The following is a 13703-nucleotide window of genomic DNA, read 5'->3' on the forward strand; positions in this document are numbered from 1 at the left end:
ATCCCAGTGGGCTGTGCGACTGCCGCGGGGCCTCATGGGAGCTGTAGTCGCGCCGGCACAGGGCTCCGCCATTGCCGGACGCAGCCTCCCCGGCCCAGCCGGACTACAGCTCCCGGCGTGCCCCGCGGCCCAACGGCACAGCGCACAAAATGGCGGCGGCAGGCCCCGCGCGCGCGGGGCCCGCCGGGAGCTGTAGTGCCGCGCGGCCGGCGCGCCCGCTGTCCCGCGCGGCGCGGCGCGGCCTGGCGGACTCCATTTCCCGTGGTGCCGCGCGGCGGGCGGCGCTGGCGGGGGCGGGGGCAGCTGCTGGCTCGGAGTCAGGCTCAGCCGAGGCGGCGGCGCGGAGCGAGCGGGCGGCCTGGCTCCGTGAGTGGCGCAGACGCGGCGCGGGGGGGCCCGGGGTCGGGCCTGGGGAGAGGGGGCAGCAGAGGAGGGGGGATGGGAGGGGGTGGGGGGGCAGGGGCCCGACGGGGACAGAGGGAGGGGCAGGGGGGTGGGGATGGGGACGGGGTCGGTGGGGAGGGCTGGGGTGGGGGGGAGGGGGCAGAGGAGTGGGTGGGGGGATGGGGAAGGGGTGGGGGGGCAGGGGCAGGACGGGGACAGAGGAGGGGCTGGGGTGGGGGGGTGGGGATGGGGACGGGGTCGGTGGGGGAGGGGGCTGGGGTGGGGGGGAGGGGGCAGAGGAGTGGGTGGGGGGATGGGGAAGGGGTGGGGGGGCAGGGGCAGGACGGGACAGAGGAGGGGCTGGGGTGGGGTGGGGGGTGGGGATGGGGACGGGGTCGGTGGGGAGGGGCTGGGGTGGGGGGGAGGGGGCAGAGGAGTGGGTGGGGGGATGGGGCAGGGGCAGGGACGGGGGCAGAGGAGGGGCTGGGGTGGGGGCAGGGTGGATGGGGAAGGGAGGGTGGGTGGGGGGATGGGGAGGGAGCGGAGGAGTGGGTGGGGGGCAGGGGGGATGGGGAAGGGGAGGGAGCAGGGGGGTGGGAGGGTGTGGTGGGGGTAGGGGGGATGGAGAGGGAGCGGGGGGGCAGGGGAGGGTGGGGTGAGGACAGGAGAAGATGGAGAGGGAGCAGAGGTGGGGGTGGGGGCAGTGCAGGAGCCACAGCCCCCCAGCTGCGGGTGACCCTCAAAGTACAGATTTTTCCCCTGCAATTGTTGCATCTTCTCCCTTCTCTCTGCTTCATAACTCCTCCTCCCTCTCTGCCCCCCCCATCCTCCGCCTGCCACAGAGCGTCATTTAGGCCATCCCTTCCCCCTGCATGCCCCCCATCTTCTTGTCTGTGCCCCCTCCCTGCAGTCTCCCCAACACCGAACCCCTCCCGGGCTCCCCGGAGGTCTGCCCTCATTTACATGCTAATTTGGATCTAGCTGTGCGTTGTCATCCTAAAAAGACATTTGTTGGGGCTGGGTTTTGTGTTTGGTTTGTTTGGGGCGGGGGGGGGGGGGAGGGCACCCTTGCTAGGCGACCAGGGACTAGGAATCAGGACCTGGGTTCTCTGGGAGGGGAATGGGGTCTAGTGGTTAGCGTGGTGTGCTGGGGCCGCTGGCAGCCCGAACTCGGGGGTCTGAGGCCATGTGTGTCTCCGCAGGTCTTGCAGGCCCGGGCGGTGCTAGCCTGGCGGCGCCATGTACAATGGGATAGGGCTCCCCACTCCCCGGGGCAGCGGCACCAACGGCTACGTCCAGCGCAACCTCTCGGCCGTGCGGCACAAGAAGGAGCGAACCGACTACAAGTCGGAGGAGGAGCTCAGGAAGCTGGAGTCGTCTCTGGTTAAGAAGCCCAACCAGGAGATCCTGGACCATGAGCGCAAGCGGAAGGTGGAGCTGAAATGCCTGGAGCTGGCCGAGCTCATGGAGGAACAGGGGTACGTGTGGGGGTGCTGCACTGTGTCACGTGGGGGGGGGCACATCAGGGAGGGGATGGGACACACATTGAGGATGGAGATGGGATGCAAGGGGCACATCGGGGGTGGGGATGGGAGGTGGGGGGGTTGGGGGCACACTGGGGGTGACACATGGGGGGTACGCATTGGGAGGGCACACAGGGAGCTTGGGGGAACACATCGGGGGTGGGGATAGGATGTGGGGTTTGTGGGGGGGCACACATGGGGGGGTGGGGATGGGACGCGGGGCGTTTGGGGGGGTACACATCAGGGGGTGGCGATGGGAGGTGGAGGTTGTTGGGGGGCACACATCAGGGGGGTGGGGATGGGACACGGGGGTTGTGTGTGTTGGGGGGGGGGGATGCATTGTGCTATGACGATGAATGTAGCTAGGGTGCCCCAAAGTAGGCTGTACCCTGCCATGGAGAGGGCCCGTCCCGTGCTCCAACGGGCCCCTTGACGCAGTGCAGGGGTGCATGGGGGAGGGGGCATGTGCCGTGGGTCCCTGTCTTCTCAGGCTGTGGCCCGATGGCTGGAGCAGCTCTCGGGGCAGGAGACCCCAGTTCAAGCCCTCCTGTGGAGAGGGGACATTGCCCCGGCTCTCTGCCCCTGGGCTGATGGGTCCATAGCTGGTGCTGGCACCGCTGCCTGTCTGTCGCCTTCCTTGGCGGGCGCCGTAATAAGGGCCTGGGAGGCACCGAGACCGTGGGATGGGATGGGGGTCCACATTGCCCCCGACTTGCTTTGGGAGCTGCAGGAGGATGGAAAAGCCGGACACTGGCCCAGCCTCGTTCAGGTGTCCTCGGCCAGAGTCCGGGGACACCCCGTCTCCCCCAGCGCCCCCTGACTCTCCTGGCTCCTCTCCCCAGTTATGCTGAGGGCGAGATCCAGGAGAAGGTGGCGACCTTCCGGCTCATGCTCGTGGAGAAGGACGTGGCTTTGGGCAAGGAGGGGGAGCAGCAGCCTGAGCAGAAACCAGCGTAAGTACCTAAGAGGGCCACCAGCAGTGGGGCGGATCCCCCAGCGTGCCTGCCCCCGGCATTGCTAGCTTCACTGGCTGGGTGCTAGAGATGGGCTCCACCTTCCCTTCCTGCGTCTCGGGCCTGAGGTGTGTCAGCGGGTGCGCAATCCCTGCCCCCCTCGGCTGTGCCGGTGCCCCTCACTCCCGACACGCAGCCCCCTGCTAGCCCAGCTCTGGGCTCCCCCCAGCTCTGCTGGTGCCCCTCACTCCTGACCTGCAGCCCCGCTAGCCCAGCCCTGGGCTCCCCCAGTCTTGTGGTCTGTTGCGCCCCTTACCGCCTCCTCTCCCCTCCCCAGGGTCACAGAGACCCACCAGCTGGCCGAGGCCAATGAAAAGAAGAACGAGCGGCTGAGGGCGGCTTTTGGCATCAGCGAGAATTACGTCGACGGGAGCTCGTTCGACCCCAACCGCAGGGCGAAGGAGGCGGCGGCTGCCAAGCAGCAGCAGGAGCAGCAGAAGCAGTACAGGTACTGGCTGGGGTGTGGAGGGGCACAGCTGCTCCGTGCTGGGGCCTTCGGGGTTGTGGGGGCCCAGTGCTGGCGGGGGGCAGGCTGTGTGCGGTGCTGGGGTGGATGGCCGATACCCCTCCCTGTCTGGCCTGAGTTGCAGCCCTGCCCTCTAGCGGTGGGAACGCAAACAATAGGACACAAGCTCGAGGCCTGTTGCCCCCATACCAGGGGTTCAGCTCGTGGTGAGGGAGGGGCTGGACCAGGGGCGATTAACCCCTTCACGCCTGCTCTGTCTGTCCCCAGCCTGGTCCGTGAGTCCAGCAGCTCCCGCTCTCCATCCCCCAAGCAGAAAAAAAAGAAAAAGAAGAAAGACAGAGGCAGGTGAGTACCAGGACACCTGGGTTCTCTCCCCAGCTCTGGGAGGGGAGTGAGGTCTAGTGGTTAGAGCGATGGGGGCTGGGAGCCAGGACTCCTGGGTTCTCTTCCCAGCTCTGGGAGGGGAGTTGGGTGCAGTGGGTAGAGTGGGGGGGCTGGGAGCCAGGACTCTTGGAAGTCTCTGATGCCCTCCAACTGCGTTTGACTCCAGCTGCATTCCCCTGCAGGTCAGAGAGCAGATCCCCTTCTCGAAGGGAGAGGAAAAAGAGCTCTAAGAAAAAGAAACACAGGTAAGTGGTGGGCCGGCTCGGGGGGGCCAGGGAATGGGACATGTGGCCTTTCCCCGGTAGGGGGCGCTGGCTCCAATCCGGCCCCAAGGCGGGTGATGGCTGGCTCTGGGGGTGGGGAGTCTATGGGCCCCAGGGTCTGTTAGTTGCGGGGCGATTGGGAAGCAGTGGGGTGCCATGGCTCTGCTGACCCCACATTCCATGTTCTCTGTCCAGGTCTGAGTCAGACTCGAAGAAGAGGAAACACAGGTGAGGGACTGCACTGGCTTTTTTTAGTGAAATGGGCAGCCCCGCCCTGTCCCAGCAGGGGGCGCTGTGGGGGTAGCTCCTGGTGACTCCAGCCCTGGCCTTTCCCAGCAGGGGGCGCTGTGGGGCGGGGCGGTGGCTGTGGGGGGAGCTCCTGGTGACTCCAGGCCTGGCCTCTCCCAGCAGAGGACTCTGTGGGCCGGGGCGCTAGCCGGAGCTCTGGGGTATTCTAGCCCCGGCCTCTCCCAGCAGGGGGTGCTGTTGGGGGCGGGGCACTGGGCGTGGGGGGCTCTCCAGTTTCCCAATGGTCCCTGTTACTCACCTCAGGTCTCCCAGTCCCAAGAGCAAACACAAAGCCAAGGAGAAGAAGAGGAAGAGGTAAGAGTCCAGTGTGTGCCCCCCCCCCCAATGCCACAGCTAGTCCCCTCCTGCACCCCCTGTTGTGTGCTCCCTGCACCGCTGTCAGCCCCCTCCTGCACCTCCCTGGCCTGTGCCCCCCAGTGCTGCGGCCAGACCCTTCGGCCTGCGCTCCCCACGCTCCCTGATTCTCGCCCCCCACGTCGCCCACCCCCCGCTGCCAGGATTCCTCCCCACTAATCACCCCCCCCCCACCCCCCCGGCCTGCGCTCCCCACACTCCCTGATTTGGCTCCCCCCCCCCCGGCTGCCCTACTCCCTCCACCTGCCAGGATTCCTCTGATTTCTTCGCCCCAGCCTGTGCTGCTCACGCTGCCCACCCCCCAAGGGCAGGTATTATTCCCCCTAACCGACCGCGTGCTCTCAGATCCACCAGCGAGTCAGCATCCCAGAAGGGCCGAAGAGGTCGCTCGTCCTCTCCAGACTCTTCCTCCTCCTCGGACAGCTCGCAGAGCAGGTAGGCACCCCGCCGGTGGGGTGGGGGTGGGGTGTCAGGGGCGCGGGGTCCTGCCTCGAAGGGCTTCCTAACACCCAGGGGGTGTTGTTGCTCTCATTGACCTCTGATCCTTCTCTTTTGCCCCAACCTCCCCAGGTCCCGGAGTGTCACCACTCAGAAACGGGCTTCCCGGCCCAGTGTGAGCCCCGCCGCACCGCCGCGGAGGAGAGCTGACCCCGAGGGCGCCCCAAAGGATGCCCCCAAGAGAGATCACTCAGCATCCCCCGAGGTCAGCCGGCGTGCACAGAGTGGCAGCCCCCGGGAGGGTCGAGATAAGCGAGAGGTGAGTGGTGGGGACCTGAGTTCTCTCCCCAGCTCTGGGAGGGAAGGGGGGGTCTGGTGGGTCAGAGCAGGGCAGGGATGGGAGCCAGGACTCCTGGGTTCTCTCCCCAGCTCCAGGAGAGGAGTGGGGTTTAGTGAGTCAGAGAGCGGGGGGAGGCTGGGAGCCAGGACTCCTGGGTTCTATCCCGGCTCTGGGAGGGGAATGGGGGCTAATGGGTGAGAGCAGTGAGGCTGGGGGTGTGGGTTGAAGTCCATGCAGTAGCAGCTTTCTCTCCCCCTCCCACAGAAGCAGTCTTCTCGGCGCTCCCCCCGCCAGCATTCCTCCTCTCTGTCGCCCGTCTCCGAGGGGAAGCAGAAGGACAAGGATCACCCCCGGCAGCCAGAGCGCAAATCCACCCCCACCCCGACCTCGGCGCGTGAGCCACGCCCGCAACGCCGCTCCCCATCCCCCGAGCCGGCCCGGGAGAGGGCCTCGTCCAGCCAGAAGCGCCCACCCTCCAAAGAGACCAAGTCTCCCCGTTCCTCCTCCCCGCCTCCGAAAAAGCCAGTGTCTGATCGCCCCAAGAGCCCGTCGCTAGGGGCTGCCCCCTCGGCACCGGTCACGACCCGGAAGGCCCCCTCCCCCCAGCCGTCCCGCTCAGGCTCTGAGAGCGACGAAGACTCCTCCTCCTCTTCTCCCGAGCGGGATAAGCCGGCCCCAAGCAGGCAGGAGAAATCGAGGGGCTCCCAGCGCCGGGACCGCTCCAGTTCTTCCCCGGAGCCCTCCCAGCCTGCTAAGGCTGCCCCCAAGCCCTCGTCCCGGCGTGAGCGATCTGGCACCCCCGCGAAGAGCGCCAAAACCCGCTCCCTCTCAAAGAGAGACGCCAAGTCACGCTCGCGGACGCCCCCTTCCCGCAGGGAGCGCTCCCGCACCCCCCCCCGCCGGGGAGGGCGTTCCCGCACCCCCCCCCGCCGGGGAGGGCGTTCCCGCACGCCACCGAGACGGGGCCGGTCCCGATCCCGGAGCCCCCAGTGGAGAGGCAGGTCCCGGAGCCCCCAGAGATGGGGCCGTTCCCGTTCCCGCACTCCACCCAGGTGGGGCAAATCCCGTACGCCCCAGAGGAGGGGGAGATCTCGCAGCCCTCAAAGACGAGGATGGTCCCGCTCCAGGACACCCCAGAGGCCTGGCTGGTCTAGGAGCAGGAACACGGCGAGGCGGGGTCGGTCTAGAACCCCGCCCCGGCGAGGCAGGTCCCGGTCTAGAACCCCGCCCCGGCGAGGCAGGTCCCGGTCTAGAACCCCGCCCCGGCGAGGCAGGTCCCGGTCTAGAACCCCACCCCGGCGAGGCAGGTCCCGGTCTAGAACCCCGCCCCGGCGAGGCAGGTCCCGGTCTAGAACCTCGCCCCGGCGAGGCAGGTCCCGGTCTAGAACCCCGCCCCGGCGAGGCAGGTCCGGGTCCTCTCCCAGGCGGGAGAAATCACTGATTTCAGCTAGGAGGAGCCGCTCTGGGTCGTCAGCTGAGCGGAGGAAGAAATCCAGGCTGCTCCTGCGGAGGAGCCGGTCAGACTCGTCGCCAGAAGTAAAGCAGAAATCCAGGAAAGTGTCAAGACGCAGCCGCTCCACATCGTCCCCTCGGCTACGGAAAAAATCCAGATCATCACCCCGGAGGAGCCGCTCTGGCTCATCACCTCGGCCAAAAAAGAAATCCAGATCTTCCCCTCGGAGGAGCCGGTCAGGGTCGTCTCCAGCGCTGAAAAAGAAATCCAGAACGCCGTCCAGAAGGAGGAGGAGGAGGTCTGGATTGTCTCCGGCACTCAAAAAGAAATCCAGAACACCACCTAGAAGAAGCCGGTCTGGATCGTCTCCAGAAGTGAAGAAGAAATCCAGGTCATCCCCCAGACGAAGGCGATCTGGATCTTCTCCATTGGCGAGAAAGAAATCCAGATCACCACGGAGACGAAGCAGGTCTAGGTCTTCGCCAGTGTTGAAGAAGAAATCTAGATCACCGCTGAGACGAAGCAGGTCTAGGTCGTCGCCAGTGTTGAAGAAGAAATCTAGATCACCCCCGAGACGAGGCAGATCTGGGTCCTCTTCAGTGGTGAAGAAGAAATCCAGATCGCCACCTGTGAGAGGCCGATCTGGGTCTTCTCCAGCATTGAGAGAGAAATCTAGATCGCCCCCGAGACGAAGCAGATCTGGATCATCTCCAGCCGTGCGAGAGAAATCTAGATCGCCCCCGAGACGAAGCAGATCTGGGTCATCTCCAGCCGTGCGAGAGAAATCTAGATCGCCCCCGAGACGCAGCAGATCTGGGTCATCTCCAGCCGTGCGAGAGAAATCTAGATCGCCCCCGAGACGCAGCAGATCTGGGTCATTTCCAGCTGTGCGAGAGAAATCTAGATCGCCCCCGAGACGCAGCAGATCTGGATCATCTCCAGCCGTGCGAGAGAAATCCAGATCACCCCCAAGACGCAGCAGATCCGGATCATCTCCAGCCGTGCGAGAAAAATCTAGATCGCCCCCAAGACGCAGCAGATCTGGATCATCTCCAGCCGTGCGAGAGAAATCTAGATCGCCCCCGAGACGCAGCAGATCTGGATCATCTCCAGCAGTACAAGAGAAATCTAGATCGCCCCCGAGACGAAGCAGATCTGGATCATCTCCAGCTGTGCGAGAGAAACCAAGATCGCCCCTGAGACGAAGCAGATCTAGATCCTCACCAGAACAGAGAGAGAAATCTATGTCACCTCCTGCGAGAGGCAGGTCTGGTTCCTCTTCTGGGTTGAAGAAGAAATCCAGTTCTCCTCAAAGGCAAAGTGGGCTTGGATGTTTACCAGCAGTGGAAGGGAAATCCAGATCTTCTCCAGGGAGAAGCAGATCTGGATCCTCTCCAGAATTGAAGAAGCTGTCTAAGACCTCTCCAAGACACAGTGGTGCTGTGTCTTCTCCAGTGGTGGAAGAGAAATCTAGCTTGCTTCCAAGATGTAGCCAGTCTGGATCCTCTCCAGAACTGATGAAGAAATCCAGATCGCCGCCTGCGAGAGGCAGGTCTGGATCATCTCCAGAACTAAATGATAAATCTAGCTCACCACTCCCAAGGCACAGCCAATCAGGATCTTCTCCAGAGCCAAAAAAGAAATCCAGATCACCTCCAAGATGTGTTAAGCCTGGTGCCTCTCCAGTGGTGAAGGAGAAATCCAGATCTCCCCAACCATGGCAAAGCCAATCCGGATCCTCTCCAGAAGTGAAAGAGAAGTCCCCATCTCCGCCCATGAGAGGGGTCTCTGCAGAGCAAGCAAAATCCAGATCGCCTCCCTCACTGAGCGGATCTGGATCATTGTTGACACTGAAAGGGAAATCCAGTTCGCCCCCAAGACGCAGCCGATCCGGATCCTCTCCAGGGTCAGGAAGCAAGCTTGGGGCAGTTTCAAAACACAGCAGGCCTGTGGTTTCTCCAGAAGCTACAGAGTTAGTGAGGATTTTAGCAGGTCAGGTCAAGCCGATGTCTCCTGAAACAAAAGACAAATATGGAATGTCCCCGAGAAGGAGCAGGTTGGGGTCGTCGCCTGGCATCAGAGAGAAATCCAGAACACCTCCAAGCAGCTCGGAGTCTTCTCCAGAACGGGCAGAAATATCCTCATCACCTCTGAGACGCAGCAGATCTGGCTCACCCCCGAGGCCGCGAGAGAAATCCCGATCGCCCCCGAGGCCGCGAGAGAAATCCCGATCGCCCCCGAGGCCGCGAGAGAAATCCCGATCGCCCCCGAGGCCGCGAGAGAAATCCCGATCGCCCCCGAGGCCGCGAGAGAAATCCCGATCGCCCCCGAGGCCGCGAGAGAAATCCCGATCGCCCCCCAGGCCGCGAGAGAAATCCCGATCGCCCCCGAGACGCAGCAGGTCTGGCTCATCTCCCAGGCCTCGAGAGAAATCCCGATCTCCTGCAAGGTATGGCAGTTCTGGCTCATTTCTGAGATCTAGAGAGAAATCCAGATCGCCTGCAAGGTACAGTATATCCGGCTCGTCCCTAAGACCTCGAGAGAAATCCAGATCTTCTCCAAGGCGTGGCAGGTCCGGCTCATCCCCGAGACCTCGAGAGAAGCTGGGGGCGTCTCCCAGAAGCAGCCGCTCTGGGTCATCTCCAGAGAGACCCAAGGGCCCGACGAGGCGTGGTCGGTCCAGCTCCCCCTCCAGAAGGGGGAAGTGGAGATCTTCCCTGCGGCGAGGAAGATCTGGGTCGTCGCCCAGGAGAACCCGCTCCCGGTCCATCTCCAGACGAGGCAAATCCAGAAGCTCCCTGCGGAGGGACCGATCCATCTCGTCGCCCGGCAGGAGCCGCTCAAGATCCACCTCGCGATTCTCCCGCCGCCGGGAGCGCTCGCCGTCCTCGCCCCGCCGTGGCAGATCCCGCACGCCGCCCCGCCGAGCCCGAGCGGGATCTTCCCCCCGGCGCCGCGGCTCCCGGCAGCCCCGCTCCCGCTCCCCGCCGAAACTGGACGTCTCCCGCACTCCAGCCTCTTCCTACCGTGGCCGCTCGAAGGCGTCACCAGCCAGGACTCGCTCAGGCTCGGGCTCACCAAAACGAGCCGGGAGGAGGTCCCGCTCACCGCCGGTGCTGGAGAAATACCCCAAAGTGGGAGCGGCTGACAAGACAGCACCAGGCAGAGCTGAGAAGACGTCGCCCGTGGTGGTGGTGCCCGTCCGGCGCAGTCCGTCCTGCTCCCCGCCGGCGCCGGACGAGGCCTCCCCCAAAGCCAGGAAAGCCCATTCCCCTGCTCCCAAGATCCACTCCCCACGGCCAGAGGGATCTCTGGGGGCAGTGAGGAATGGGGGTCCAGCGCCCGCCTGGACCCTGAACTCCTGCCCTGTCGCCCCTGGGGGCTCCCCACCTGCCGGCCGCCTCCCCACAGCCAAAGGGCCAGAGAAAGTCAGATCTTCCTCCTCCTCCTCTTCCTCCTCCTCCTCCTCTGCCTCCCACAAGGTGCCCAGCCCCCTGCCTGCCCCACTCCCGGTGCTGCCCCCCAAGGAGGAAGACAGGGAAGGGCCAAAGGTCAAGTCGGAGCCGCCAGCCCCGGAGGGGCCCGGGGAGCTGCCAGACAAAGCCCGGAGCGGAGTCCCCAAGCTGCTGGTGCCGCTGCCGGTGCCCCCCCGCACCCCGTCCAAAGAGAAGAGGAGCTCGTCCACATCCTCGTCGTCCTCCTCGTCTTCCTCGTCCTCGTCCTCTTCCTCTTCCTCCTCCTCCGACTCCAGCTCCAGCTCTTCGGAGTCCAGCCACGACTCTCCAGCGAGCAAGGGGCCCGACCTGGAAACAGCGAAGAAAGAGTGAGTCCCCTGCGGTGCCCCCCCGGCCTGAGCTCCCCACAATGTGGCATGTCCCCGCTCTCCCTGGTCCCCCACCGCACGGCACGCCTGCCCTCTGCCTGGTCCCCCACGGCCCGTCCCCATCCCCTCGCGGCACGCCCGCCCATCTCCGGCCCCTTGCGGCAGGGCACCCTCCACCCAGCTCCCCATCCCATTCCTTCTGGCCCAGCCCAGTGCCCCCCTGCTGAGCCGCCACCCTGCGCATGGTGCCCCCTGCCCAGTCCCACTCTCCCCTGCCCCAGTTTCTCACGCTGCCCCTGTCCGCAGGCCCCTGAGTCCGGCGCAGAAGGAGCTGGTCCGCGAGGGGCGCCCCCTGGAGGTGGCCAAGCGGAAACGCCGTTCCCGAAGCTCCAGCAGCTCCAGCAGCAGCTCAACGTCTTCATCCTCCTCGTCATCGTCCTCGTCTTCCTCCTCGTCGTCGTCCTCCTCCTCCTCGTCCTCTTCTTCCTCCTCCTCCTCTTCCTCCTCCTCTCCTAAGCCGGGGCCCCAGCCACAGCCCAAGGCGGCCCCCAAGAAGCTCTCGCCTGAGCAGAGGCGGTAAGTGTGGGGTGTTGGCCTGGACGCCTGGGTTCTCATTCTCCTAGGGGTTGGGCATTGCCAGGCTGGATACCTGGGTCCCTGTTTTCCCCTGGATCCCTCTGGGTTTGTCTGAGGGGAGTTGGTGGTTGATGCCAGCCCAGATGCCTGGGTCCCCATTCTCCCCAGGGAGCAGGAGCCCAGCTGGCTGACCCTGGGTCCCCTGCCCTGTCCTGCCCAGAGTGCTGCTGGTCCCACCCCCCGCAGGGGGCGCTGCTGTCTCACCTGCCATCCCCCCTTCCCCCCCCACAGCTCCCGGAGCCCCCGGAAACCGATCGACTCCCTGCGTGACTCGCGCTCTCTCAGCTACTCCCCGGCCGAGCGGCGCCGGCCCTCCCCCCCGGAGCCCCCCCCGGCCCAGCGGGAGCGGCACAGGTAGGTGTCTGCTGGAACCCCCCAGGGACCAGCTCGTGGGTGGGAGGGGGGCTAGGAGGGAAGGGTGGGGGTGGGGGGGCTGAGGAGCAGGGGAGGGGGGAATCGGACGCCTGGGAGGGGGCAGGCTTGGAGGGTTGTGGGTCAGATCTGGGGGCCCCACTGACCCTCCCCTTACCCGGCGCCCCCCTCAGTGACAAACCCTCCCAGAGGAGCCGAGGAACCAACAGCCGCTCCCCGGGTCGCAAGCGCAGGCGGGAAACGCCCAGCCCCCCTCACGCTGCCCGTCGCCGAGCGTCCCGGTACGAGGGGGCTGAGACGGGGCTAGATGGGCCTGTGGGTCTGATCTGGGGGGGGCTGGGAGAGGGCAGAATACCAGGGTAGATGGGCCCATGGGGCTGATGAGGGGGCAGGATACTGGGGTAGATGGGTCCATGGGGCTGATCTGGGGCAGCCAGGAGGGGGCAGGATACCAAGGTAGATGGTCCCATGGGGCTGATCTGGGAGGGGGTGGGGTACCGGGGTACATGGGGCTGATGGGCGGGGGGTGCAGGACAGGGCGGGATACATGGGCCCGTGGGGCCGATCTGGGGGGCGGATCGGGGTAAATGGGCTCATGAGGCTGATCCGGAGGGGCAGGGAGGTGGCGGGATACCGGGATAGATGGGCCTGTGAGGCTGACCCATTGGGGTCTGCATTTTCCCCCTTTCTCCACCGGGGGCCAGACCGCTCCCTGTATCCCCTTAACCCCTCCCCCCTTTCTCCTCTTTTCAGGTCGCCGTAGCCCGCGGGGCTCCGCCCAGCCTCCAGCAGCAGCGCCCTCTAGCAGGGGCACCGGCAGCAGCCTCCTCTGTTTCCATTGGCTCCTTCCTTCACCTCCCCCTCCCCCATTGGTCGGCGGCTACGTCCCGCCCCCTCGGCTGCCGGGGCCCCGCCCCGTTGTGACTCGAATCTCGTTTTTTTCCCATGTGAGCGTTTCAGTTTTTTCTCTTCTGTGAGTTTTACCGATAAAAAAAAACCCGACAAAACTTCTGTGTTTTGAGACAAGTGGGGGGGGGGGGGGGAGTTGGGTTGATTTAGACAAAAAATGGTTAAAGAGGAAAACACAAAAAAAGTGGGGGGGGTTGGGGGGGGACGGAAAAAGCCGGCTTGATTTAGTGTTTCTCAGTCGGGGGGCTGGCGAGATCCTGCTTCTCTGGCAGAGACCTGCATGGCACGGGATGGCATGCGTCCCCCTACATTTCTGAGGTGCATTGCCCCTCTTTGAAGCACCCCCAATTTTCAGGGGGTGAATCCCCCCAAATCTCGGGTTTAGATCACCCCTTCTTTTGCAGCCCCCCCCCAAATTTTAGGGGGTAGATTGTTCCGATTTCACCGGCAGCTGCTCCAGAATTTCAGGGGGAGCTCTCATTGCGAGCACCCCAAATTTCCAGGCCCATATCCCCCTTCCCAGCCCCCCCCAAATTACTCTGATTGGGGGCAAGGAAGTGATTTTGAGTTCTCCTTGCCGTTAAAATGTGGGGGAGCGCCTCTTTGGGCTCACGGTGGGGGTTCTCGCGATCGATATTTGGGGGGATGTTAGCAGGAGCAATCCTGAGTTCCAGGGTACAATCTGCCCTTTTCTCAGGAGCCACCCCCAAAATTAGACTCCTTTTTAGGGGAGCATATGTGCTTTCAGTTAAATTTGGGGCACCTCGTCTGATGTGTGGAGGGGGCAGAGCTGGGGGTTCACCGGACCCCCAATGAAGGATGTGGGGGGGGCTCTTTGAACCCCAGAACAGCAGTTTGGGGGCACCGTCAGCAGAGCCCAGATCTGCGGTTTTGGAGCGTGAGTGGCTGTGCCGCGGACCCCACAGTTTGGGGGGGGGGGTGAGCCGGCTGAGAAACCCTAAATCGAAGGGCAGATTGGGGGGTGGGGCGGGGGGTGGGGCAGAGAGTTTTCTTCACGTTTCTTAAAAGCGTTCGA

General features: G+C 64.7%; 1 protein-coding gene across 3 annotated transcripts; it reads left to right on the forward strand.

Annotated features, from left to right (window-relative positions):
• Window positions 1-280: 280 nt before the first annotated feature.
• SRRM2 (serine/arginine repetitive matrix 2) lies at window positions 281-13473 on the forward strand. 3 transcript variants are annotated; one of them, XM_074954221.1, is made up of 15 exons: window positions 281-366; window positions 1587-1862; window positions 2750-2860; window positions 3198-3368; window positions 3654-3731; window positions 3953-4015; window positions 4229-4261; window positions 4586-4636; window positions 5042-5131; window positions 5267-5453; window positions 5739-10750; window positions 11057-11326; window positions 11618-11740; window positions 11932-11987; window positions 12913-13473. In XM_074954221.1, exons 2-15 carry the CDS (start codon window positions 1624-1626, stop codon window positions 13002-13004), a joined length of 6576 nt encoding a protein of 2191 aa, XP_074810322.1. In that variant the 5' UTR covers window positions 281-366; window positions 1587-1623; the 3' UTR covers window positions 13005-13473. The 3 variants fall into 3 exon arrangements, with proteins under 3 accessions (XP_074810322.1, XP_074810323.1, XP_074810324.1); XM_074954222.1 differs by lacking the exon at window positions 12913-13473 and adding an exon at window positions 12512-12659 and having other exon boundaries at window positions 11932-12039; XM_074954223.1 differs by lacking the exons at window positions 11932-11987; window positions 12913-13473 and adding an exon at window positions 12512-12536.
• The last annotated feature ends 230 nt before the right edge of the window (window positions 13474-13703 follow it).

The sequence above is a fragment of the Natator depressus genome, chromosome 6 (assembly GCF_965152275.1).
Source record: "Natator depressus isolate rNatDep1 chromosome 6, rNatDep2.hap1, whole genome shotgun sequence".
NCBI lineage: Eukaryota > Metazoa > Chordata > Testudines > Cheloniidae > Natator > Natator depressus.

Bases quoted from the DNA above. Each gene is read 5' to 3' on its own strand.
- SRRM2 (XM_074954221.1), top strand. From the start codon at position 1,624: ATGTACAATGGGATAGGGCTCCCCACTCCCCGGGGCAGCGGCACCAAC. The intron at 1,863-2,749 runs GTACGTGTGGGG...TCCTCTCCCCAG, and splicing joins GAGCTCATGGAGGAACAGGG to TTATGCTGAGGGCGAGATCC. The intron at 3,732-3,952 runs GTGAGTACCAGG...ATTCCCCTGCAG, and splicing joins AAGAAGAAAGACAGAGGCAG to GTCAGAGAGCAGATCCCCTT.